Source organism: Kogia breviceps, chromosome 14 (assembly GCF_026419965.1).
Source record: "Kogia breviceps isolate mKogBre1 chromosome 14, mKogBre1 haplotype 1, whole genome shotgun sequence".
NCBI lineage: Eukaryota > Metazoa > Chordata > Mammalia > Artiodactyla > Physeteridae > Kogia > Kogia breviceps.
In genome coordinates this window covers 62,810,935-62,835,171 of record NC_081323.1, presented here as the reverse complement: position 1 = coordinate 62,835,171, position 24,237 = coordinate 62,810,935, and the positions used below count along the sequence as shown (strand labels likewise).

General features: G+C 49.1%; 1 protein-coding gene across 3 annotated transcripts in view; it reads right to left on the bottom strand.

Annotated features, from left to right (window-relative positions):
* SNX29 (sorting nexin 29) overlaps positions 1 to 24,237 on the bottom strand; it is a 545,210-nt gene that overhangs the window by 460,626 nt on the left and 60,347 nt on the right. For all 3 annotated transcript variants that reach the window (XR_010836418.1, XM_067012531.1, XM_059038667.2), the window contains exons 5-11: positions 22,478 to 22,658; positions 19,355 to 19,425; positions 17,916 to 18,164; positions 15,382 to 15,757; positions 8,885 to 9,003; positions 2,599 to 2,674; positions 806 to 888 (exon numbers count right to left, since the gene is read on the bottom strand). Coding sequence is in view for 2 of the 3 variants with exons in the window: in XM_067012531.1 (XP_066868632.1) it covers positions 806 to 888; positions 2,599 to 2,674; positions 8,885 to 9,003; positions 15,382 to 15,757; positions 17,916 to 18,164; positions 19,355 to 19,425; positions 22,478 to 22,658 (1,155 nt within the window). In the remaining variant the exon portion in view is untranslated. The remainder of the gene's footprint in view (positions 1 to 805; positions 889 to 2,598; positions 2,675 to 8,884; positions 9,004 to 15,381; positions 15,758 to 17,915; positions 18,165 to 19,354; positions 19,426 to 22,477; positions 22,659 to 24,237) is intronic.

The following is a 24,237-nucleotide window of genomic DNA, read 5'->3' as shown; positions in this document are numbered from 1 at the left end:
CAATAAAAAATAAAGGAAATACTATATTTCAGTCAGAGGTTAGAGAAAAAAGTTGTAATTTCTTCCCTTGTGCAAGTTCAGACCCCTGACTCCTACCTGTGGAAATGGAAGAAGTCTCTCCTTTGCCCCCTCCTCCTTCCTGGTACCTGGGATGAGAATGGGATGGCTGGAGCTAAAACAGCCATTTTGGACTATGATGCAAGATAGAAGAAGCCTTACTCTCCAATTACCATAGAGCTACATACCAGCCCAGCCTGCCTACCTCTGGACAGGGAGATGAATTCCTATCACATTAAGCCACAGTTTGCTGGTTTATTCTTTATTACATAAAGCCCCTCAAACCTAACCATAATTGCTGTATCGCTAATACTTTTCCTGAGTGGTGAAGTTGCAAACAGTTTGAACCTGATCATTAGCAACCTTCATTCATCTTCGAGAGACGCTCTCTCCCTTACCTACAAAAGTGATTCCTCCAGAGCTACAAAGGAAACCCAACTAGAAAGTTCCTCTGTAGCTGACGGCCTTGCAGGAGACAAACCCGGAAACCCTGAACGACAGAAGTTTCCCTCTGCCTCAATCCTGCTCCACCTCTGAAGCACGTCCTTTAGAGCATTCACGCATCCAAGTGTCAAGTTTTACAGCTCAGGGAGCTCACCACCACGCACCACACTCCAAGTCCACGACCAGGCACACACACACTCTGTAAAGTCCATGGTCACACAGAAGCAAGCACAAAGGCACTGCCTCGATGTGCAGGCCCAAGAGTCATCCTGGCATCGGCAGAAGCTGCTCAGAAAGTACTTACTAATTGTCATGGACTCCGGCACCGAGGCAGAAGGTAACAGGCTGCTCAGAGGACTTCCTTGGCCTGGAGGACTGGCTTCCACACTGGGAAAGGCAGGCAGAGGGCAGTTACAGTCGGCCACTTAAAACACACCTCCTCACCATTCAAAAACCCGCAGGCGTTACACTTATTCAGGTTTACAAACTAGAAGGAAAGGAAGGATGCCCTTTGGAATTACGGTCGGTCCTCATTTGTGGATTCCATAGCTGCAAATTCGCCTACTCCCTGCAGTTTACTTGTAACCCCAAAACTCCCAGCTCTCGGGTATAACGTGGTCACCGGTGAACAGGCACAGAGCGGCCGAAAGGCTGAGTCACAGTCGTGCATGCTCCCAACTCATGCCAAACAAGGCAAGCTCTGCCTTCTTTCAACTATCATTCTGTCCTTCTGGCGAGCTATTTAGCACCACATTGTTCACATTCTTGTGCTTTTCGTTGCTGATTTTGCATCTAAAATGGCCCCAAGCTAGTGCTGAAGTGCTGTCTGGTGTTCCTGAATGCAAGACTGTGAAGAGCCTGTCGGAGAAAATATACGTGTGAGGTGGCCCTTGTTCAGGCCTGATGATAGGGCTGTTGGCCTCGAGTTCACCGTAAGTGAATCAACAACATATGTTAAATAAGGTGTTTTTAAACAGGAACTGGCACAAAACATAGGTAGGTACTGATCTGTTGACCAAAATGTTGTGACCAGACACTCCCAGGAACCTAGAAGCAACGGTTCCATCTCGACAGAACACGACCACCACAAATAACGAGAGGTGACTGTGTAGTTACAAAGAATTTGCAACGCGGAAAACTAGCACTTCCCATCTTTCATGAAAATGGCAAGACCATAATCCGGTTACCACACCCACACCCACACACCAGGAGGAAAAGGACCAAAAACACCATCGATGAAATGGAGTTGGGGTTAAGAGTGATGTAGTTTCATGTACTGCTGCATTTTCCAAATATTCTAAAATAAACAGCAGAAAGGACTCAGAGTCCTGGATGGATCTGGTGACACCAACCCTTCCTGGTATCGTACTAATCGGTACGAGCCTCCTGCAGGGAGTGCCATCCTCAGAGAGCAGGGCAAGACCGTAACACCAAGCATGGGTGGAGGTAAACAATGACCCCACTCTGGAGCCAAGGCTGAAAATGCAGACGCCACGCCCTGGGGACACCAACTTAAACCCATGGAGAGAAGAAGGAAAAAGCTGTAAGAGCAGCAAGGATCACGGTGGCATCAGGGAGTCCTCAGTGTCCATCTCAGCTCTGCCACCAAACGTCCAGTGACTCTGGACAACTCAGCTTTCCCTTGAGACACTGTCATTTGAAAAAAAAAGAAAACCAATGTGGTGCTCGCTACTGAATGCCAGACTAAGCACTTCGCAGATACATAATATCAAAGTGGTTTAAATATTATGTAATATTACCTTATAAATTGTAATATTAAAATTGTTCAATTGTTATCATTATCAAATATTAAAATCAAGCAAATTATGATGGCAGAGGTACCCAGATATGGTCCCCACAGTGGAAAAAGTAAAGGTGGTATGCAAGGGAAATTTGACACATACCAAGTCTCGGGCCTTGGACCCCTGGCCACTTCGCACTCTGGGATGTTAGACCAAACCTGAACTAAATTAACGTGAAGTGAGGCCTTGCCCTTCAGTCCCAGCAGGCGCCCGCCCATCTTTAAAAAAGAATAAAAAGCAGAGTTGTAAAGAGGACAGTTCAACCCCAGAGGCAGCTTGGGGTCTGAACACTCACCTGTACCGAGGTCCAGGCTCCGGAAGGACGTGGTCATCGGGTCCCGTCCCGTTCTCCAGGCTCCCGAGGGGGGTATCTGCACACACACAGCAACCACAGAGAGAAAGTCAGGGTTCTGTTCTCGTTTCATTTTCCCCACGAGACAAGGACACAGTGCAGACACTGGCTCACCTGCTAAATCAGTTTACTTACAAATGTTTACCCGTCCGGCACACTGGATTTTCATCTGCTCCCCGTTTCATCTCTTTGGGCCGTAATCTCAGACTTGGTATCAGTCACTGACTGGAGGCCCTATTTTCCCACTTAACCTTTCTTTTTTTTCATTGAGTATAGCTGACATACAATAATATCAGCTTCAGGTGTATAGCATAGTGATTCGACATTTACATACACTACAAATTAATCACCAGGATAAATGTAGTATTATTATCTGTCACCGACAAAGTTATTACAATATTATGGACTATATTCCCTATGCTGTACATTACATCCCATGACTTATTTATTAACCTCTTTGATCTGGAGCCACCTGGAATTATGCATGAAGTCCATATCCAGAGCCAACCTCAGAACCAGGGAATAATAAATCAGCTGTTAGATCGGCTCCTGCCTGCAGTGTCTGGAGACGGACACACGAGGGCAGCACAGCCCAGTGACTGCTGCTTCCTACAGCACCACTTGCCCTGCATCAACTGGGAAAGGCATTTGGAAGAAGTGAGGCCATAAGTCATCTCTAGAAACAACAGGCAGGAGGCACTAAAGACTTTCATAGATGCATTAGCTGCTGTTCAAGTCTCTTCCCAGGAAAAAGTACAAATCCATGCCCCTGAGGCTGGACAGTGACATTAACGCCAATGTCATCCAGCAGAACACCTGCATGTTGGACAAACTTCTGGGTTGTCAACACCCCCAACCAGGCCTGCATCAGGGACAGGGGGTGCAGGGATGGAAGGACGCACGTCTCGTTGCCCTAAGTCATCTGTCGTGTGACCTCCTCCTCCGCTTACACCTGGTCTGGTCCTGCTCAAGATTCCCCAGCTCTTAAGAGGTTGACCTAAGGGAACCTTAAGGGGTTTTCTCACCTTTCCTTCTACCCTGCTGTCCACACCAAACTATTCCACTCACTCCTACCTCTTTTTTTTTTACTCCTACCTCTTTTAAGAAGTTCACAGGGGAAAGAGAAAGTAAAGTGTCCACCGCTCCACCTCCCATTTCTCACTGCCCAGCATCGTGGTGAGTTCAGGGTGCAGGCTCCACCCACTGGCCTGGGTTCAAGTCCCTGCTCCCCATCTTCAACCCAGCAAGTTACCCCGCCTCTCTGTGACTCGGCTGCCTCCCCTCTGAAATGGGCTGACACTAGTGCCAACCATGCATTTTTTTTTATTGGAGTATAGCTGCTTTACAATATTGTGTTAGTTTATACTGTACAGCAACGTGAATCAGCTATACGTATACATATATCCCCTCTTTTCATACAACATTTTAATAACGCCCGCCACATAATTAAGTTTCACATTTTATTACACATACATTTCGGTGAGAGCGTGCAGTGAGCGGTGGCTGGTATCAGCTCGCCCTGTAACCAAGACCCCTCCCCTCCTCCTCCCAGGAGCTCTCCGCTCTCAGCCTTCAAAACACAATGGTCCTCCTCCCCTCACTGTCTCTTTGATTCCTGCGTGAAGGTGTCCCTGGATCACGGCTCCGTGGCCTCTGACACCCTTGGCAAACCCAGCAAAGGTCCTGGTTCCAGCTCTCGGCTCTGTGAAGGTGACAGCTCTCAAGACCTCACCTCTGGCTAGGCCCTCAATCTTGAATCCTAAAACCACGTTTATAACTGCCCGCCAGAAAGCTCTACTGGGATACTGTATTGGCCTCCCAACTGATCATGACCTTCAAAACCGCTCCCACCTCAGAGGATGGTGGCACCACCCTCCCTCCCATCCCAGAGCTGTTTGGTGTCCAAGACCAGTCAGTCCCACCCAGTCACCTCCCACTCCTTGCTCTCCCGCTACTTCCCCCGCCCCCCAGTTTGAGGGCTCCAAGCCCTCCCGGGGGTCTCCTGCAGCAGGTCCCCTCGGCTCTGCTTCAGCCTCCAAATCGAACGCACACACAGCCGTCGGATTCCACTCCCTGAAGCAAAGACAGGACTCCAACTACACAACGCAAATCCACGGGTGGAGTAAAGACCAGCGTCACCCACCAGGATTCCGGACACCATGTCTACCCGGCCCGAGTGGATTTCCCGTCATAATGCACGACCCTGACCCCATGCCAGCTGTAGCGGGCCTGATGCACTGGGGCATCAGAGCGATCGCAGACACCGTCGAGGCCCCTCTTCCTTTGCCCCCAGCCAGACGTCATTTTTCCCACTGCCAGACGTCCACTCCCTTCAGCATGCCCACACCCCACCCCAGCACTGATGTGCTCCCCTGAACCTCAGCTGCGGGCCTGGCTCTGACTAGGGTCAGGGTCACACTGCAAGCAAAACAGACATGGTCCTGCCCTCACGGACCTCAAAGACTAGTGCGGGTAGGGGTTCGGGGACAGGAGTTATCAGGTAATTTACACAAATACACGATTCCAGATGGTACACCGAGGCCGGAGCAGCGGAGACACCTCGGTTTACAACAGAGTGAAACCAAGGCCCGGGCCGCGTGAGGTGTGGTGGGACGCAGCAGCCCTTGGGCCGCAGCCTAAAGGCAGGAGGAGCTCGAGCGGAGGAGGAAGTGAAAGCTGGCTGGTATGGCCAGGGCAGCAGGCAGAGGGGAAACGGGAGGAGGTGAGGCTGCGGGGTGAGTGGGGACCGGGTGGGCGCAGTGAGGATTCCGGATCTGACCCTAAGTGGGGGGAAGGGTCTGGAGCAGGAGAACGAGGCAATCCGATTTACATTCGAAAAGTCACCCTGGCTGCTGAAAGGATGGATGGAGGGAGGGCGGACAGGGATACAGAGCTACTGAGAGGCTATTCTGCATGAGCCCAGCGAGAGAAGGATGAGTTAGAAGAGGGTGGTGGAAGCATTCAGAGGACACTTCGACCATTCATTCCTCCTCCTCGACGACGGAGGATTAAAATGATGTCTCTGTCCCCCTCCCTGCCTGCGGCAATCCCAGGGGACCTGCCTTTAGATCCCCCAGAGCCTGGCAGCGACCCAACCCCAGACCCAACGGCAGGACTGGGAGAAGCCGGGGAACACTGGGCCTGATGGGGAGAGGAAGGGCCCGAGGACCCGAGCTGTCCAGTGAACCAGCTCCGCGTCTGCCACAACCCAACTCCACCCACAGGCCCTCAGCAAGGAGCAGTAACATTTCCACATACGCATTCAGCAGGAGTGGGTGTTCTGTTCCCCTCAATTTATGATTCTCAGTTGAAAGAAGCTTTGGGGCCTTTTTCTCCCTGGCAGCTTCAAACAGATGTTGGTAAATGTGCCTTGCTCCGCTCTAGGTAATGACATGCCCGGAGGGATGATTGGATCTAATCCTCCGTCAGCTTGTCGGGGTCTTGGGTGACCCTGGGCTGGTGTCTCCCTTCTCTGAGCCCCTCCCTAACCCCAAAAATGCAGCCCAAGGCATGGCCCCCCCAAACCACAGAGGTGCCTCTTCCAAGGTTCAAAAGGATAATAATCCTGTGTTCAGGGTCCCCTTCTCTGCCGCCTTCTCCCTCCCCAGACTTAGCTACTAAAACATCCATCCTTCCCCGGCACAGGCCTCTCTCCCTTTTTTTTTTTTTATCCCCTCCCTCTTTCTCTAAATACCCCCCAAGTTAAAGACATGAAATGACTCCCAGGCCAGAAAGACAAAGGAGATCTGAACGTCACTAACGTAGGCAAGTGTCAATCAGAAGGGACACTAGTCAAATGGAGTGAAAGAGAAGGAGTCTTGGGGAGAAATCTGGACATGCACGCCCAGGGTTGCCCATGGAGAGGCCGGGCCGGCAGCCAGGCCAGCCTCAGCACCACCAGCCCGCATACCTCCACGGACATGGGGCATCAGGCCAGGAGGGACTTGATGTACTCTGGCACTCCAGCCAGGACAAAGCTTCCCCCAGCTGATTCTAGTATCTTCGGGCAGCCCTAGAATAACGTGCCTTCCCATGCAGTGCTCTCACCATGGTGAGTTTGCCCCTCAGGCGGTCACAAGCTTGCATGACTCCTGGCAGCTTCGTTAACAGTAAGTAAAAAAGTTGGCAGACCAGCTCACATGCAGCACCTCTGGTGAGGACAGTCGAGATCAGCTGGAGCTGGGGTCCCATCAAGTGACAAGGTGGAGCCTCTGGGTCTGCGAGGCTGACAGCCCGAGGAGGGACGGTGGGAAATCTGCGGCGGGGAGGGGTGCCTCCTGGCGAGGATCCTGGAGGCCAGCCAGAATGCCGCGTTCTGTGACTAAACCCCGATGCGAATGGCACACAGCCAAGCCCCAGGAGCAGCCTGACACGGCAACCCAGCGACAGTTCATGACCCAAACAAAAGGCCCACCCGTGGGGAGCAGGGTAAGGGGAATGCGGAACTGGACCCCGACTCAGATGCCTGAACAAGCGCTGGAAATCCTCCAGCAGTCCTACAGACAAACGTGAGGACCACCTACTCTCTGCCAGGCACCACCCCACCCCACCCCGCCTTCTCAGACAATTCTGCTCGTGTCTGCACTGCGGCTGAATGGGCAAGGGCGAGGTGACCAGACCTCCAACCCACAGTGGCTCAGACCAAGGCTGGTCACCCGAACGGAAGGAGCTGCAGGGGCCGGCCTGGCCTGCAGACACCCGCTAAGCCCACCAGACCGTCCCTCCCTGGGGTTTCAATCAACACCTGGACAGAGGCTCTAGTTGGTATGGAAGGACACACAGCCGAGGCAGTAGTGCTGGCACCTCAGCCAAACAGAGGCCAAACGAGAGGGCGGAGAAGGATGAGGGAGCAAAGACAGACCAGGAGGGAGAGGAGATGGGGGAAGATCCCCACAAGAAAGAGTGGGGCACAGAACGAGAATGACAGCAGGACCTCGCCGGGCCCAGAGCCCCTCCATCCCAAAGTCCCATCTTCCAGCCCACGGGCGCCCGCGAGACGACCTCACTAGTGCAATGCCTGCAGGAAGCCTGCCTGGGGACTTCACATGTGCCCGGCACCTTGTCCCAGATTAACTCAGGGAACCTTTGCCACAAGTCTCAGAAGGAGGAGGTTTAACGATAACCATCCCTTCCCTCGCGGGCTGTGGTCAAGAGTGGATGAGCTAACCCAGCTCAATCACCTTACAGCCCTGGACTCACTTCAAGGGCTGTCATCACCACCATCCATACTTTCCATAAGAGGAGAACAGCCTGGCGGGCGTAAGTCGCTTAGCTGCACTCTCATTAGCCTCAATTTACACCGGGAACACTGCCTCACAGGGTGGTCACGTGCCCCCCTCAGCAACTTCTAGAGCTGGGCCTGAGCTGACCACCCCCCGGCCAAGACTGCACCAGTCAGCGTGCCCGCCCCGCCTCGTGCCCCAGCTAGTTTGAGTGGGTTTCTGTTCCTGACACAGTGACACGACAACAGTCTATCATCCGGTTCAGAATGTCAACAGCTTCCTGGGCAGTCGGTGGGCCCCAACCCACAGTTCCCTAAACCTGGGCCTAGGGAGGGTGAGAAGGGCACCTACACAAGGCGGCCGAGGCGTCCTTGATACGCTGGTGCTGTGAGGCAGTGACGGGCACGCTGACTGCGTCAGGCGCTGCAAACGCCTACCCCACCAGGGGAGCTGGGCTCATCCATGCTCCCACCCTCGCCGCCCACACCCCCAGTACCCCTCACCATGACCTGCTCTAGCTAAAGAAAACAATCACGAACCACAGGCAAGCCTGCTCGACCACAAGGAACAAGTCAGAAATGCTTACCCACTTTTAAGCAAGCTACTCCCTGACCCCCAAGCACCTGGCTGCAAAGAGCACAAGGACCTTTAGAGCTACGGGCTCTGTGACCTTCTCCGTTCTCCGAAGGGGCAAAATAATGGTCACCATTTGTGATCAGCCTGTATGTGACCAAGTCCAACAAATCACTGCCAAGAAGAAAAACAGGCCCCAGGGGCTCCCTGGTGGTTTGTCAACACTTGCTCAGGTGAGAGCACCTCGAAATACCCAGGTTCAGCAAGGAGAGCAGCCTCTGTCGCTCCTGCGCTCAACAGGCCCCGACTGCCCTGAGCCCTGGCCTCCGTGCTCACTCTCCCACCTCCCCACCCGCAGACGTAACCCAGCCACTCCTGCTGCTTCTCGAGCCAGAGATGCGACAGGAGGAAAGGAGGAATCAGGAGACACCTACCTGCAGGGCCGTAGGAGCCCACGCCACTGACGGGGAAGAGCACGTCGGCGTCGCCATGCAGCACGTGCAGCGGAGCCCAGCTGTGCATCTGGGAGAGGCAGGCAGCCCCGTCTAGCGGCCTGCGGGGGGAGAACACAGCTGCACATCAGGGCCGAAAGCCCCAAGGGCCCCGAGTAGTACAGCACCTGATGGGCCTCCGCAAGCCCCCTCTTGGGAACCAACCAAGCCAGGAGGGGGATGAGAACAGAAGCAGGCCCGGGTGGGAGTCAGGAGCCAGCCCTCCGGTGCTCACTCTTTCAGCCCGTGTTTACTGAGCACCTCCTACCTGCCCGGCAGTGCACACACACTCTGTGCTGGCAAAGAACCAGCCAACAGTGTCCATCCTGCCCTCATGGAGCTTACAGTCTACTGGGGGAAGCGGACATGAGGCATGTAATCCCACAAGAAGGTGTGAAATGGCAGCTCAGGTCTGTGGAGCTGGTCGGGAAGGTGGTGGAAGGCTTCCCTGAAGAAGGGAGGTTTTAGGTGAGGACAGACGGAAGAACCAGAGTCACGGGGCCGGGAGGTGGGGGCAGCATGTGCTGGTGCTGAAGCAGGAGGAGGCCCCGTGGGCTCCAGGCTCGGAAATGACCTTGGGCTAGGGTCCCTACGCCTTGCTGGTTCTCAAACCCTCATGAGTAAAAGGACAGAACCAGACCAGATCGTGTCTGGGCCCCTTCCAAGAAAGGGGGTCAGCTCAAATATTAACCAGGCTCATATGATCTGTTACACTGTCACCTTATCCACCAAGTACCAAACTAACCTGAGCCGTCTTTGTAATGCCAGGCTGGTTCAGTTAAGTTTGAGAAAGTATTTGCCCACTGCGGCATCTGCCTCTGGGCAATCAAGCACCGCTGACAAATACCAGGAAGCATTTGTGCAGTACTCAAGTTTATAAAATCACGTCGTAAATCAGTTGTAAAGAAGACCAAAGCAGATCATAATCATACCTACTTAATGGAGGGAGGGAGGGGGGATGATGAAGAGGAGGAGGAGGGAGAGGGAGAGGGAGAGGGAGAAGGGGAGGGCGGGGAGGGAGAAAGGAGGGGAGGAGAGAGGGGGTAGGAAAACAACTCAAAGAGATCATGCGACTTGCCCAAGTTCATCACTTGGCCAGAACCGAGGCTTCAGCCCAGGTCTTCCAGATCCAATTACAATAAGGTCTCCTGGCCACTGCCCCATCATTGACATGATGTATATAATTCTTCTTTCGTTTAGAGCAGGGATTAACAAAATTTTTCTGGAAAGGACCAGATAGTCAGTGTTTCAGGTTTTGTGGCCATAAGTATACTTGTTTGTTGGTTTTGTGTTTGATTGGGTTTTGCTTCTTACAACGCTTTAAAAAATGTAACAGCCATTCTCGTCTGGGGGCTGATTCGGCCGGCAGGCTAGTCTGTCAACTCCTCTTTTAAGGCCTGTCTGTAGACATTCTCCTTTGAGCACTCTCGACCTTTTGGTCACATGTTTGACACGGAGCAGGACACATATCAGGTAATAACCCTAACAGACTTTTGCCACCTGTGTCATTTAGTCCTGCAGGTAACGCACACGACGAGGCACAGAAGAGGAAGCGCCCCCCACCTGTGTGCCCAGCCGCAGAGCCGGGTTCTGGGGGGAATTTGGCTCTGCCTCTACAATCTGTAAAGAACCGCCCACCCGGGGCTCTGATCCAGCAGCTGGCAACGAAGGGGACTCCCGGACACCCAGAGGTGGCCAGGGGCACCCCTCGGGACGCAGCAGCAAAACCACAGTCCTTTCCTGGCCGCTGCACCGGCTCCAGGAAGGTGGGATTTTCTGTTGTTTCTAAGGGGACATCTTGCCACTTTGCAGCAACACATGCAGAGCACAGAGTGAAGTCAGGTTACAACTAAGGTTCGGCCCCGAGTAAAAGTGGCCAAAGGCCTCCACCTCGAAAAGGAGTTACACTGAAGTGATTCCTAAAGCAGAGATCAACTCAGAATACAGGGTCAGAGTTGGGCTTAGAAACAGAACTGGTGTTGCTTTTCATTAGAAAAGTAAGACACTTATTTTAAAACCTACAAAATGTCATAAAGATGAGGGGGGGAAGATACACCCAAAGCCCCATTACCCAAAACAACTGAGGTAGACATGATTTCCATAGTGTCTTTTTTTCTTTCTTTCCTCACGTGCTTTCCTTTAGGAGGTTGTAATGAAGCTGGATGTAGGTTTATAGTTTGCTTTTTTTCATTCAATATTAATTCATAATTTCATCTTCATACTACTCAGATACCCTCAGATGTCATTTAAGATGTTTAAGATCCGGAACATTAAGATTTTAAGATTTAAACTACAAAATATTCCACTGTTAGCTGTTCCTCTGTGGTTGCACATTTTCGTCAGGTTCATTGTTTAGCTTTTCTAAATTAGCATGTTGGTATCTAGATGCAGCAACCTTTTTCCTGAGGCTGGTCCTCAGGGTAGCTTCCCAGCAGTGGAATTACTAAATCAAGGGGGATAAACATTTTTAAGGCTCCTGACATTGTGTCAAACTGTTTTCCCCAAGGGCTGTGAACATGACCAGCCCTCTATTAGGATGACCCTAGCACCAGCCATACCTCATCATTATTCCACAGTTAACGTCTACTATGTGTCTGGAAGATTCCAAGCATTGAGGACACATTGAGAGCAAGCCTTCCAGGCCAGGAGCTAACCCAAGGCCGCCTTTCACCCAGTTCTCTTTAAATCTTGATGAAGATGATGGGCAAAATACAGGGTCTGGTCTCACTTTGCGTTTGCTTAATTGCTGGTGAAGTGCAACCTTTTTCATGTTTGTAATTCTTTTTGAACTATATTTTCACCTCACTTCCCTGTTGTCATGGAGCACACATAAGGTGACAGGAAAACCCCTTTCTATAATAAAGATATTATATCCTCTTTTAAGAAAAAATAGGGACTTCCCTGGCGGTCCAGTGGTTAAGACTCTGTGTTTCCACTGCAGGGGGTGCGGGTTCGATCCCTGGTTGAGGAACTAATTTCCCGCATGCCACCTGTTGTGGCCAATAAATTAATAAATACTTTAAGAAAAAAACAAAAGCAAGGCCAACACTTATAAATACTGAGGTAGTTAAAAAACTAAAAACAGAACTACATACGACCCAGCAATCCCACTACTGGGCATATACCCTGAGAAAACCATAATTCAAAAAGAGTCGTGTACCACAATGTTCACTGCAGCTCTATTTACAATAGCCAGGACATGGAAGCAACCTAAGTGTCCATCAACAGATGAATGGATAAAGAAGATGTGGCACATGTATACAATGGAATATTACTCAGCCATAAAAAGAAACGAAATTGAGTTATTTATAGTGAGGTGGATGGACCTAGAGGCTGTCATACATAGTGAAGTAAGTCAGAAAGAGAAAAACAAATACCGTATGCTAACACATATATATGGAGTCTAAAAAAAAATGGTTCTGAAGAACCTAGGGGCTGGACAGGAATAAAGACACAGACGTAGAGAATGGACTTGAGGACACAGGGAGGGGGAAGGGTAACCTGGGATGAAGTGAGAGAGTGGCAGGGACATATACACACTATCAAATGTAAAATAGATAGCTAGTGGGAAGCAGCCACATAGCACAGGGAGATCAGCTTGGTGCTTTATGACCACCTGGAGGGCTGGGATAGGGAGGGTGGGAGGGAGACACAAGAGGGAGGAGATATGGGGATATATGTATATGTATAGCTGATTCACTCTGTTATAAAGCAGAAACTAACACACCATTGTAAAGCAATGTTAAATAAAATAAAATAAAATAAAATACTGAGGTAGGAGGGACAAGAGTTTTCCTCAGTCATCGGACATTTTTCCTCAGTCATCAAAGAAGTGGTTTAACTGCCAGCAAGTAGAGGTGTAAACCCAATTTTTGGCCAACAGAGCATCTAAAAGACCATCAGAGCATTCGACTTTGCCAAAGGCCACTGCAACCCACCATGTGCTTCTCCCAGCCTGGCCCCTTTCCTCCCACAAACCTGGCTGTGCTATTAAACTTTTCAAGTTCTGGCCCCTCCAGGATCCTAGACCTTTCGCGTGAATATTAGCTTTCACGTGAATAGAAGCAAAAGGAAAGTATTACTCAATAGGCCATCTCATCATTTCTCTCTCTTTCCCCAAGAGGCTGTGCAGAATGCTCACTCAAGATCTCCTCTTTATGCCAGGGGGAGGCTGTGTCCATAAGCCACAGGGGGCCCAGGCCCTGTAAAGGTCACCCTGCACTGTTCTGTGTTTCACACATCACAACGCTGGCAACTATCCTGGCTCGCAAGCTGGCCTCCCAGCTCCAGCCTCCCCTCAATGGCACCAGTCCAGTAGGAAGAGAAATGACTGTGTTTGAGGCCAAAAAACGGATTCGTGGAATGAATCAACTCAGAGATGTACTTACCTACAGAGACAGAGAATGCAAATAGCATTTCCTAAAAGGCCCAGAGGAAGAACTGTATAGGCAGGTGTGATGGTTAACTTTAAGTGTCAACTTGGCTAGGCCGTGGTACCCAGATATTTGATCAAACATGATTCTCGATGTTTCTGTGCAGGTATTTGTCTTGATGAGATTAAAATTTAAGACAGGAGACTTCAAATAAAGCAGATCACCCTCCATAATCTGGGTGGGCCTCATCCAATCAGCTGAAGGCCTTAACAGAAAAAGACTGAGGTTCCCCCAAAGAAGAAGAAATTCTGCCAGCACACTGTCTTCAGACTCAAATTGCAATTCTTCCCTGGGTCTCCAGCCTGCCAGCCTACCTTGCAGATTTTGGACTTGTCAAGTTCCACAATCACATGAGCCAATTCCTTAAGGTAAATCTCTCTAGATAAATACATACATACATATGAGAAACACACACACACACACACACACACACACACACACACTATTGTTTCTGTTTTTCTGGAGACCCCTAATGTAGCAGGTCACAAGACTGGATGCAGGTACAAAATCATTCACACACAGTAAGCAAGAACAATGCTGGAGGGAAGCTACCCTAACATACTTTAGTAGGAGAAAAAAGCCTTGTGCACAAAAATGTTCATTTCAGAATGGCTGATAACAAAAAACAAAAACCATGCCAACAACCTAAATACTCAACAACAAGGGAACCGTTAGCAAATCATGACATTGATCTGACCAAATATCAACCAATCGAGATTCATGGCTATGTAGAAACATGGAAAATATCTGACAGTACATATAAGCTTTGGAACACAGCACAACCTAACCTTAATTCCAGTTCTTCCCACTGGTTTGACAAATCTTAACTAAAGAAACTGGTCTCTCATCCATCATGTGGGGTTGACACCCACAAACCCCCCAGGGCAGCTCTAAGTATGAGGATACAGTGAATCTGTGGTTTGCCTCATCTGGCCTGTCCCAGATGATCAACAAGGTAATGCTACTAACATGGGCATGCATGTGAATGAGGATAGAGTAAAAATCAAAGACAAAAACAGGGAAAGTCTCATGAGAAAGAAAAAAAACTCCAATTCAACACATGGACATGCAAAGCTTCGGGCTAGAGGCACACTGTGCTCCTCCACTGCACCAGGGGGTCTCGGGGTCTTCATTTTACACTTTCACGGGGCTGGTTTTGAAGCCAGCCGTGACTAGGGTTGCACTGCGCACTACAGAACTCAGGTGAAGAGGTCACTAGTTTATTCGGCATTAAGAGTAAGACCAAGCACAGGAATTATTACAAGAGTTACAGTATAACAGCAGCCACAACTGCCTGCATTCTTTCTTGACGTGCCAGCACCCGGGCCCAAGGGCCAACACGCAGGGTCCCATTAACTGGAAAACAACTGTACAAAGCAGATGCTGTTTTTCTACCAGGGTCTCACGTGAGGCCTGAAGCGCTGGGAGGTGAAGAAACTCGTCCAACCTAGTCTAACCTAAGCCACGCAGCTAGTAAATGAGAACCCAGGTTGTCTTGATTCTAAGATCCAAGCTCCTAACTACGCTTTTCTGTTTTACGTCTTCACTTGCACCAAGCCCCTCCTGCAGGTATAAATGCACCGCAGCTCCAGTGTTAAGGTGGCGAGTGCAGGCCAGTTACTGCCGTTCACACCCCTGCAAATAAACACAGAAATTACCAGCTGGAGAGTATTCTCTAGAATCCCCTGCCTCTCTCCTGAGCTTCCTGGGCTAGTGGCAAGTAAGAGATGCAAGCAAAATCCAAGCAACAAAAATGAAAGACACAGACATAAAGCAAGAATTTCAAGGCCTACATCTTGACACCAGCTTTGCAGTAAGTACCTTCAGAGTATATATGCTCCCTTCCCCTTAGTTCTCAGGAGTGGAGCAACCTCATGCTCCTTCGTCTGAAATCAAGATCTGAAGAATGAATGATGCCCCAGACAAACAGAAAACTTGCAGTCTAATTTCACCCAATACTACAGAAAGAGCCAGCTGCCCGTCCTCAGCAGCTCAAGCAGAACTTACTTCTCCGGCGACTCTGAGTGGCCCGGGCACTTCTTTCCAGGTGTGCTCCCATACACGTCGTCCTCATTCTCATCCACGTCTTCATCATCGATGCTTTTCACATCCAGCTTCTGGTACCCAAACTCCCCATTCAAAGAAAGGGAATCGATTTTCCATGAGTTGCTGCTCTGACTTCCGTTGGAATTTGGCCCAAAGGGGCTTTCAAAGGCCGTCATGACATTGACCGAGGAGCGGTCGGAGTTCTCCTCTGAGCTTTCCCCCGCCCCAGGGATCTTCTTGAAAACATCCCCGGAGCTCTGCTCGTCTTCCTCATCATCAAACGAGATGATGTTAGTCACCTTCTTTTTCTTCTTCCTCTCCCTTTTACATCTGGCATCTGGCAAAAGATATGAGATAAGAAAAATCAGGCAAGGTAAAGCGATGATGGAGCCATCCTGCTTCTAGACTGTGGAAAATCTCTACTATTCTACTAAAAAATAAATCTGAGATAAACTCAGATTTCTTTTAACCCTTGGAAAAAAAAGTTTGTCTACGGGAGACCAAGCAAAATGGATGTGAGCCTCTACTTCTGATGTGAACATATACGCCATAGAGCATATATTACAATCATTCCTTCTAAGCAATCCTTCCAAGCACTTTGATTAAAAGGGTGAATCATTATTGAAATGATTTGTATTGTATCAAATGGAAGTATCTTTGGAAGATACTCTCATGGCTGGGAGATGAGACCAAGAAAATCAGTTTGGTGATTGTAGTCGACTGTTTAACAGCCACAATTCCTCCCAGCCCAGCACGATGCCCCTTTACAGTGGGGCTTTGCTGTCCCCCATCAAGGGTGCTATCTATTTCCCCACCCTCTGGAATCTAGGCTGACTTAGTGCTCTGCTTTTAAGAACAGAATGTGGCAGAAATAACAGTGTATGAGTTCTAGAGCCTAGGCATTACCCTCATGGAATGCTGCCCTGAAATGACCATGGAAGAAGCTGGTCTAGCTTACTGGAGGATGAGAGACCGTGTGGAGGGAAACTGAGATGCCCCAGCCAAGAGTCAGCACCAACTCCAGATGCATGAGTGGGGCCATCTTGAATCTTCCAGCTCAGTCACCAGCTGAATGAAGCCCCATGAGGGAGTCCAGGTGAAACCACCAGAAGAACCATCCTGCCCACCCACAGAATCATAAAAAAAATAATAAATTGTGGTTGTTTGTTTTAAGCCACTACATTTTGGAGCTGTTACACAGCAAAGGCTAACTGAAACAGAAGTCAAGACTGCCTTGGTGACCAGCACTTAGATGAGCCAGTTTGTTCACCCATCTTAATCATCAACCTTGGGTGTGAGGCACTTTGGAGCCGATTCCAAAAAGTTAAATCCGTCTAAACCACGGTGTGACATGATGATGCTTCACCAGTGTGTCCCAACTCTGCGACAGTGTCAAAAGCGGGTTCCCAAAATAGATAGAAAAGCTACTCCTTTGGCCAGTTTTTTGGGGGGTTTTTTGTTGTTGTTGTTTGTCCATGCTGCGTGGCATGCTGGATCCTAGTTCCCCGACCAGGGATCAAACCCGCACCCCCTGCAGCGGAAGCACGGAGTCTTAACTACTGGACTGCCAGGCCAAGTCCCAAGATACTCCTTTGGGTATGCCAATTCCGGCATCTCTGGTACACAAAGTTATCAACAGTCCTGTTTCTATGTCACTCGCGTGGGGTCTCTGCTCGAGAAAGAGAGGGCAAGACAGATAAAGCCGGTGTGCACCGAAGACCCCATGGGACTCTGAGTCTTCACCATCATTAATAATTCCAAAGGGATGACCGTGATTACTGCTTTGTTTAAGGGATTTGAGAATACCAGGATTACGCCCTTATACCCCAAATTTCCAATTGTGCTCTTGCAACATTCCGGATGCCCCAGAAAGTTCAAGGGGTATTGTAAACTTCTCACAAAGTTGATCAGAACTGAATCAACTTTCCTCTGCCTCCTCACAGCCTGGAGTCAAAGCAGACCAACTCCTCCCTTCCCCCCAGCCTCCACTTAAATGTCATCCCCCCAACAGTACACATTCTCCATAGCACCCTGAGCTGGGCTTTCACCCCACTTATCAGAAGGATAATTAAAGAAATGAATGGATGAAGGAATAAAGGAGTGAAGATCAACTTCCTCTGGCTTCACGTGACCATCACACCCTCCCTTTCGGTTGCTCTGACTGAGCTGTTGGCTTGGTTACCCTATCATCTTCACATCTCAGGAAGGCCCTCAGATCCCTTTCCAAGTGAATAAGGGTAAGGAAGATAACCACCTGGGGACTTCCCTGATGGCCCAGTGGTTAGGACTCCATGCTTTCACTGCAGGGGGCACAGGTTCAATCCCGGGTCAGGGAACTAAGACCCTGCATGCCACACAGTGCAGCCAAAAAAAAAGATAAACACAAACATGAACTGAAAATACGAGTGCATCAGATTTCACTCCCCTTGGCACTTTCAGATGACGCAATCTGTCATCCTCACCCGACCCTCTGTCCTCCCCCCGTTCTCGCTCACCGGCACTGATGTGCTTGGACACGACGGGCAGGGGGTCGGTCTCCTGCTCAGGCCTGATGAGGATGGAGACAGCCGAGGATGCCGTGATCTCCCTGAAAAGGCTGCTCACTCCTTGAGTGGATTCCTTCAGCAAGGATGTCACATTCTGCGTGGATTCCTTCAAGAGGTCTGAGACGGTGGGAGCAAACTTACTCTGCCCGTTTAAATCCTTGTTGTCGATGTTAATCGCGAAGAGTATGGAGTTCAGACCTGCCCCCCAAAAGGGAAAAGCCTGGTGTGTCTGTGTGTGTGTGACTGTGTTCAACAGTCACACTCCAACACAATAAACAAGCTGCAGACGTTATAGTACACAAGAGGGTACACACTCGTCTCAAATGGTGATAAAAACCACCCACAAAACTGGGGTCAGGAGATACCCGCTATCACTGGAGTTGAGTCTTTCCAAATTCTCTCCCTATCCATCAGGAAGACAAATGCAAATAAGAAGTCAACCATGGGGAGGTTAAGGAGTAAGTTCTGGGGTCGGACTGCCTGGGTTGAATTCCAGCACTGCCACTTACATGCTCTGAGACCTTGGTCAAGCCATTCATGACCTCTGAGCTTCAGTTTCCTTATCTATAATAGGGGGACAGCAGCATCCCTTACAGAGTATTAAAGACCATCACCCATCGAAAACAGCTCAGTAAGCAATCAAAAAATGTGTACCAATATCATTACCATTATCACTTTAGGCAAAAACTTGCCCTGGTCTCCTATGGCCCACACAGGACATCATGGTCACCTGACTTTTCCTCATCAATGGACAAGCCTAACATAACTCTCAGTAGGTGGGACTCAGTGTAAACTTTGAGGGAAGAGAGAAAAAGGAGGCAACAAAGGATGTGGAAGAAAGAAGCAAGTTACCCACTTTACCCTTTGAGTGACAGTCAAATGTTAAACAATTTAACAATTCATCAACTAGCATCAGTGCAGGGCTTTCATGGTAACAAATCATGTACTTGACTCTTTCTCACATCTCATTCTCTCACAGCCCTATACAGGTGACTGCCATGCTATCAGGATTCCCAGGTCACAGGAGAGAAAAGTAAAGGTAAAAAAGCTCACAGGATCTGCCCCAGGCCACCTGCCAGACAGGGGCAGAGCCAGGCTTCAAAGGCAGGTCTCCTCCCCCAGTTCCCTGGATCTTTATATTACGCTTGCAAAGCCACGGCCAAAAGCCCTCAAACCCATGCTTTCCCAGCCAGGGTATCAAATTCTAGATAAATGGACTCAGTTGCTCATCACCACTAAAGGAAGACAGTGGCAAGTGACTCATTATTAATTCGGTGAGGACAGGGAAAACCAGAGCATCCCTTGGAGTTATAAATTCACTCCCAGGCAGCCTCTTCTGCTCACCAAGCTTCACAGGAGCCCCCGCCCTTGGCCCTGGCCAGGCTTACCAGCTGCCATGGTAGGAAGCATGCTAGACCTTTCTTCATCCATCACAAAAGCCCAGTCTTCATAAAAAGTGCTGCAAAATGGAAAACAGAGGGGGAAAAACTCTGAACAGTGGTTTTCAGCATCTGTCAGCCAAACAATTCCCACATATGGCTCCCTGGAAAATCCACGCCTGGTTATCCCAGAGTGGATATACGAGGTCTCTGCTGGGCTGAGGCTTCTGGTTATAAACAAAGGATTGAGCGCATATATCCTACAACTTCCTCACTGGTCCCCTGAGATCTTTAGAGTCCCCTGAGCTTGAAAGTACTGAGATAGGCATGAGGTGTACACGTGGTATTTCTGAAGCAGAAAAGGAGGAGGGGACAAACAGAGGGGTGACTTCCACTCAAGCTATGTCTCTAAGAGACAGACAGGAGATCCAAGCTGGCCCACAGGGCCCCTCTGATTGGGTTAATACAAGAAGCCACAATTTCAGTAAGAAATTATAGTTCCATGGCTCCATCAACCAGGGCATTTGTATATAACACCAGCTTGGGCTGCAGCCCAAAAGCCCAAGTTACTCCTGGAAAGGGCTGGGAAGCTAAAAAGGCCCACAAATCTAAACAGCAATGGGGGAGGAGGGGGACAGAAAGGCCTACAGGTCATTCCATTGTTCAAGGTCATTCAGCAATAAATGGTACAGCCAGGGCTCCAAAGCAGGTCTCCCAGCCTCATTTCCCAGCTCTTTATCCGACCCCGCCGTTAAGCACTAACAAGCAAATACCCTCACCCCCCCCAGACTTCCCCGCCAGGTCAGAGAACTCTAAACTAACGGAGTCAAAACCCAATTTCACTGAAGCGCAGTCAGTGACAGGTGACCTGGAGCTCATCAAGAGACCGGATACATAACTGCTGAAGCGACTGAATACAACTAACAGAAAGAGAAAAGAAACACATCATTTTCAACCTACTCAACCTGGCAAAAATGTCAGTGGAAGCACAGACTACGTGTTCAAAGCTGGCACTGCAACCAGACCTCGGATTCCCAAATTTGTGATTGTTTACAAATTGGAGCCAGTTTTCACGCATGTAAATGAATCTGGTTTTCCCACATCAAGTTAGAGTGGCTAGTGATTCAGGTAAGTTCAACTTTGATTCTTAACAGCTGATTCATTTCAACTGCTCACTGTTACATTCAACCTTGACAATGAGGGAACAACTCTGAACTACACCTATCCCTTGGTGTCCATGGGGGATTGGTTCCCGGACCCACTTCGGATACAAAATTTGCAGATGCTTATATAAAATAGTGTAGTACAACTGGCTCTCCAAATCTGCAGATTCTACAACCACAAATCTTAAACACGGTACTCAATCTACGGTTGGCTGAGACCACAGATGCAGAACCTGGGGATAGAGAGGGCAGACTGCACTTGTAAATGATCTGCTGGAAAGAGCTTCACACACACACACACACACACACACACACACACACACACACACACACACTATTATAAGAAACATGCGTATGTTCTCCTTAATGAAAGCTGGTTAATGCTCAGATGTACACACAGACATTCACAGCCTCCCAACTCAGACCCGGCACACAGGTAACAGCCGATGCCAGGCGTTCTGGCCCCCATCCCTACCACTTCATATCCACAGGATTCGAACACACAACTGGACAAGGTACCATAAGCAACATCAATAGGAGAACTTCAAGGGTATCTTTAACAGCCTTAGTGCACAATCCCAGAACACCTAACAAACTACTGGTAGAGAGGTGACCACAAGCAACAGAAGAAACAGAAGCGGAGACTTGAGCCAGGGAATGCACAGCAAGATATGAAATCACGGAAATGCATCACGGCACTAAGGAAATGCCAGCTTAATGAATTAAATGACATTTCAATGTTGAGGATCTGGGCTGATGTGGAAGTTATTCAAGGGACCAGGGCAGAATTGATCACTTCCCCTTTGCATCATCAGGTGACACAAAATAACATGTCTAGTCCACCCTTCTCAGAGGGAAAATAACAGAGAGAGAGAGAAAGGGACAGGGAGAGGAAGACAGGGAGAGGAGAAAGAGGTCACAAACACCAGCATACAAGCAAAATGACAGAAAAAATACCAACATGTTAGCAGAGTTATGTCTGTGTAATTTATGAGTGATTTAAGTTTTGTCCCAGAGGGTTCTACAGCATCGTCAAATGTTTCTGAAGAGAAGATGGCTGACTGTACTATCGCTGTTGCACATTCAGTGCCATCTCCCCATGGCTGTGGGATAACCATACCTCACCCACCCTGCTGAGCTTGCCTGTGGCCGTGTAACTTGCTGGCCAATGAAATATGAGTGGGTGTGAGCATCACGGCAGGCAGAGGCTTTAAGAGCCAGAGCTTCGCTCAGCCACAGCCCCTTGTCCTGCCTTGGCAATCAGGAAAGCATATGTAGAGACGGAGCCTCTGTCAGCCTGGGTCCCCGAGATGAGACCTCCCACCCATGACAGACATGCAGCAGGGGGAAGAAAGGAACTCGGCTGTCTCAAGCCAATGAGTTTTATACGATGCTTGTTATGGCAGCATAACCTGGCCTATACTAACTGACAGAGTGAACTTTATGATCAAGAAAAAAAGAAAACAAAATAAAACGAGATGTTGTTTTATAATAACAAATGACTTCTCTCCCCAACTTAAAACTTCCCTATTTCTTTCCATCAGTTTGGGGTTGATTAACCTCAAAAAAACCAGAAGGAGCTGTACAGTACGCAGCACGCAACGTGAGACACAACATGAAACTGGGCACTGAACACCAACAATCTAAAGAGAAAGAAATTCTGAATCCGAAAGAAACCCAGATTAAGACTCCAGCAAGTGGGGCGCAGGCTGTGGCCTAAGACAACAGCTCTCTCCACACCCCAGGCCTTAATAATAACAAGCATCTATTGAGTGCTTGCTGCATGCAGCTGTCATGCAGAGGGAGCCCTTTACAGGCATCCTCGTTTAGTCTCTGGTCGACTGTCCCCACAGCACAGCTGGACAAGCTGGGGCTGGAAGAGGGGAACCCAGCCGCCCCAGATGCAGGCGGGCAGATACTACGATGGTCACCCCTCGGCGCACCCCCTCCCCAAGCCCCTCTGGGGTACCTGAGCCTGCTGTGGTCGGCCAGGAGCATGTGTAGGTAGCGCTCCAGGGAGTGTTCGTTGAGGGCGCAGCGCAGCCAGGCGCGGCCGCGGCCCACGTCCGAGGCGATGTGGCGCAAGGCGTAGAAGCGCTGCAGCTCATGCTTGCTGAGGACCTCCTTCACGTAGAACCAGAACACGGCCTCTGTGGAGACAGTGGGACCACGCTGTGGGATGTGCATCATTTGAAGAGGAACACCCTTGGGCAGTTTTTGTTTTTTTTTTTTTTTTATTGAAGTGTAGTTGATTTACCGTAATGGAGAAGAATATCAAGAAAAAAAAATTGTATATATGTCCATGGGCAGTTTTGAGGGTTGTAAAAGAGTTACTTCTTAGCACCAAAAAGGAAGATACCCAAGAGTATATTGAAAATAAAAATGAACCCCCCATCCACCATCCAGAAGTGACCAACACTAACATTTTCAAGTCAGTCTTTTTGCCTGCACTTTGCTTTTTTATACAAAATTGACATCTGTGATAGCTGAATTATGACCCCCAAAGAGAACCATATCCTACTCCCTGGAACCTGTGCATGTTACCTTTTACAGCAAAAGACACTTTTCAGGTGTGACAGGTCATGTCATTACAGGTGTGCAGGTGTATCCTTACAGCGGAATGACCCCTGTAAGGATCTTGAAACGGGGAGATTATCCTGGGTAGTCTCTGGGGGCCTGACATAATCACAAGTGTCTTTAAAAGAGTAAGGGGGAAGGAGAGCTGATGCAGAAGAGAAGGCAGTGCCATGACCAGGGAAGCAGAGCCTGGAGTGATGTGGCCACAGCCAAGGAATGCCAGAAGCCACCAGAAGCCGGACGAGGCAAGGAACGGATCCTGTCCTGGAGCCTCCAGAAGGAACCAGCCCTGCCATCACCTTGACTTTAGCCCAGTGAAACTGACTTTGGCCTTCTGCCCTCCATAACTATAAGAAAATTAGTTTGTGCTGTTTTAAGCCACAAACTTTGTGGTAATTTGTTAGAGCAGCCATAAGAAATTAATACAACATCACATTGTGTGTTGTATATGTATATGTATATGTATATGTATGTGTGTATATATAAATACACACACACGTAGCTTTGTATCCTGACTTGTTTCTTTTCTTGTCTAGATCATGAACATTTTCCTGTAACATGTAAAGATCTCTGAGAACATGATCTTTGATAGCTCCCCAGTTAAACACAATTTATTTCAGGACTGCTGGGAACATAATATAATGCCAGTTTTCCCTGTATAATGCTTTGAACATCCCTGTACATAACTCACTGTCCTTGTTTCTAGTTCCTTAGGGGATATTTCCATAGGTCTGAGCAGATTTAAGGCTTTAAGGAAAGCTAAGAAGTTTGTTTTTATCCATAAAATAGTCATCGTGTTGCCTCACATCCTGCTTTTTTTGTCCACATGCACACAGATGTTTTTCACAGGTGTAATTCTAGTGTATACCTAATTTTGAAACCAACCTTCTTTACTTAAGGATAGTTCATCAACACTTCTCAATGCTGCCAATAATAACGGTAACAACAGCGATAGCCGCTACTACTTATTGAGCATTAACTACGTGCCAGCCATTGCACCCAACACTTTCCATCCGACCTCAGTCCTCACAACCAAGGCCGTCTCCATGTCAAAGACAAGGCTGAGGTTCAGACAAGTGAAGTAACTGGCCCAGTGACACACGGTTATAAGTGGTACAGCAGAAAGGGACCTCAGAGCTGTCTCCCTGCAAA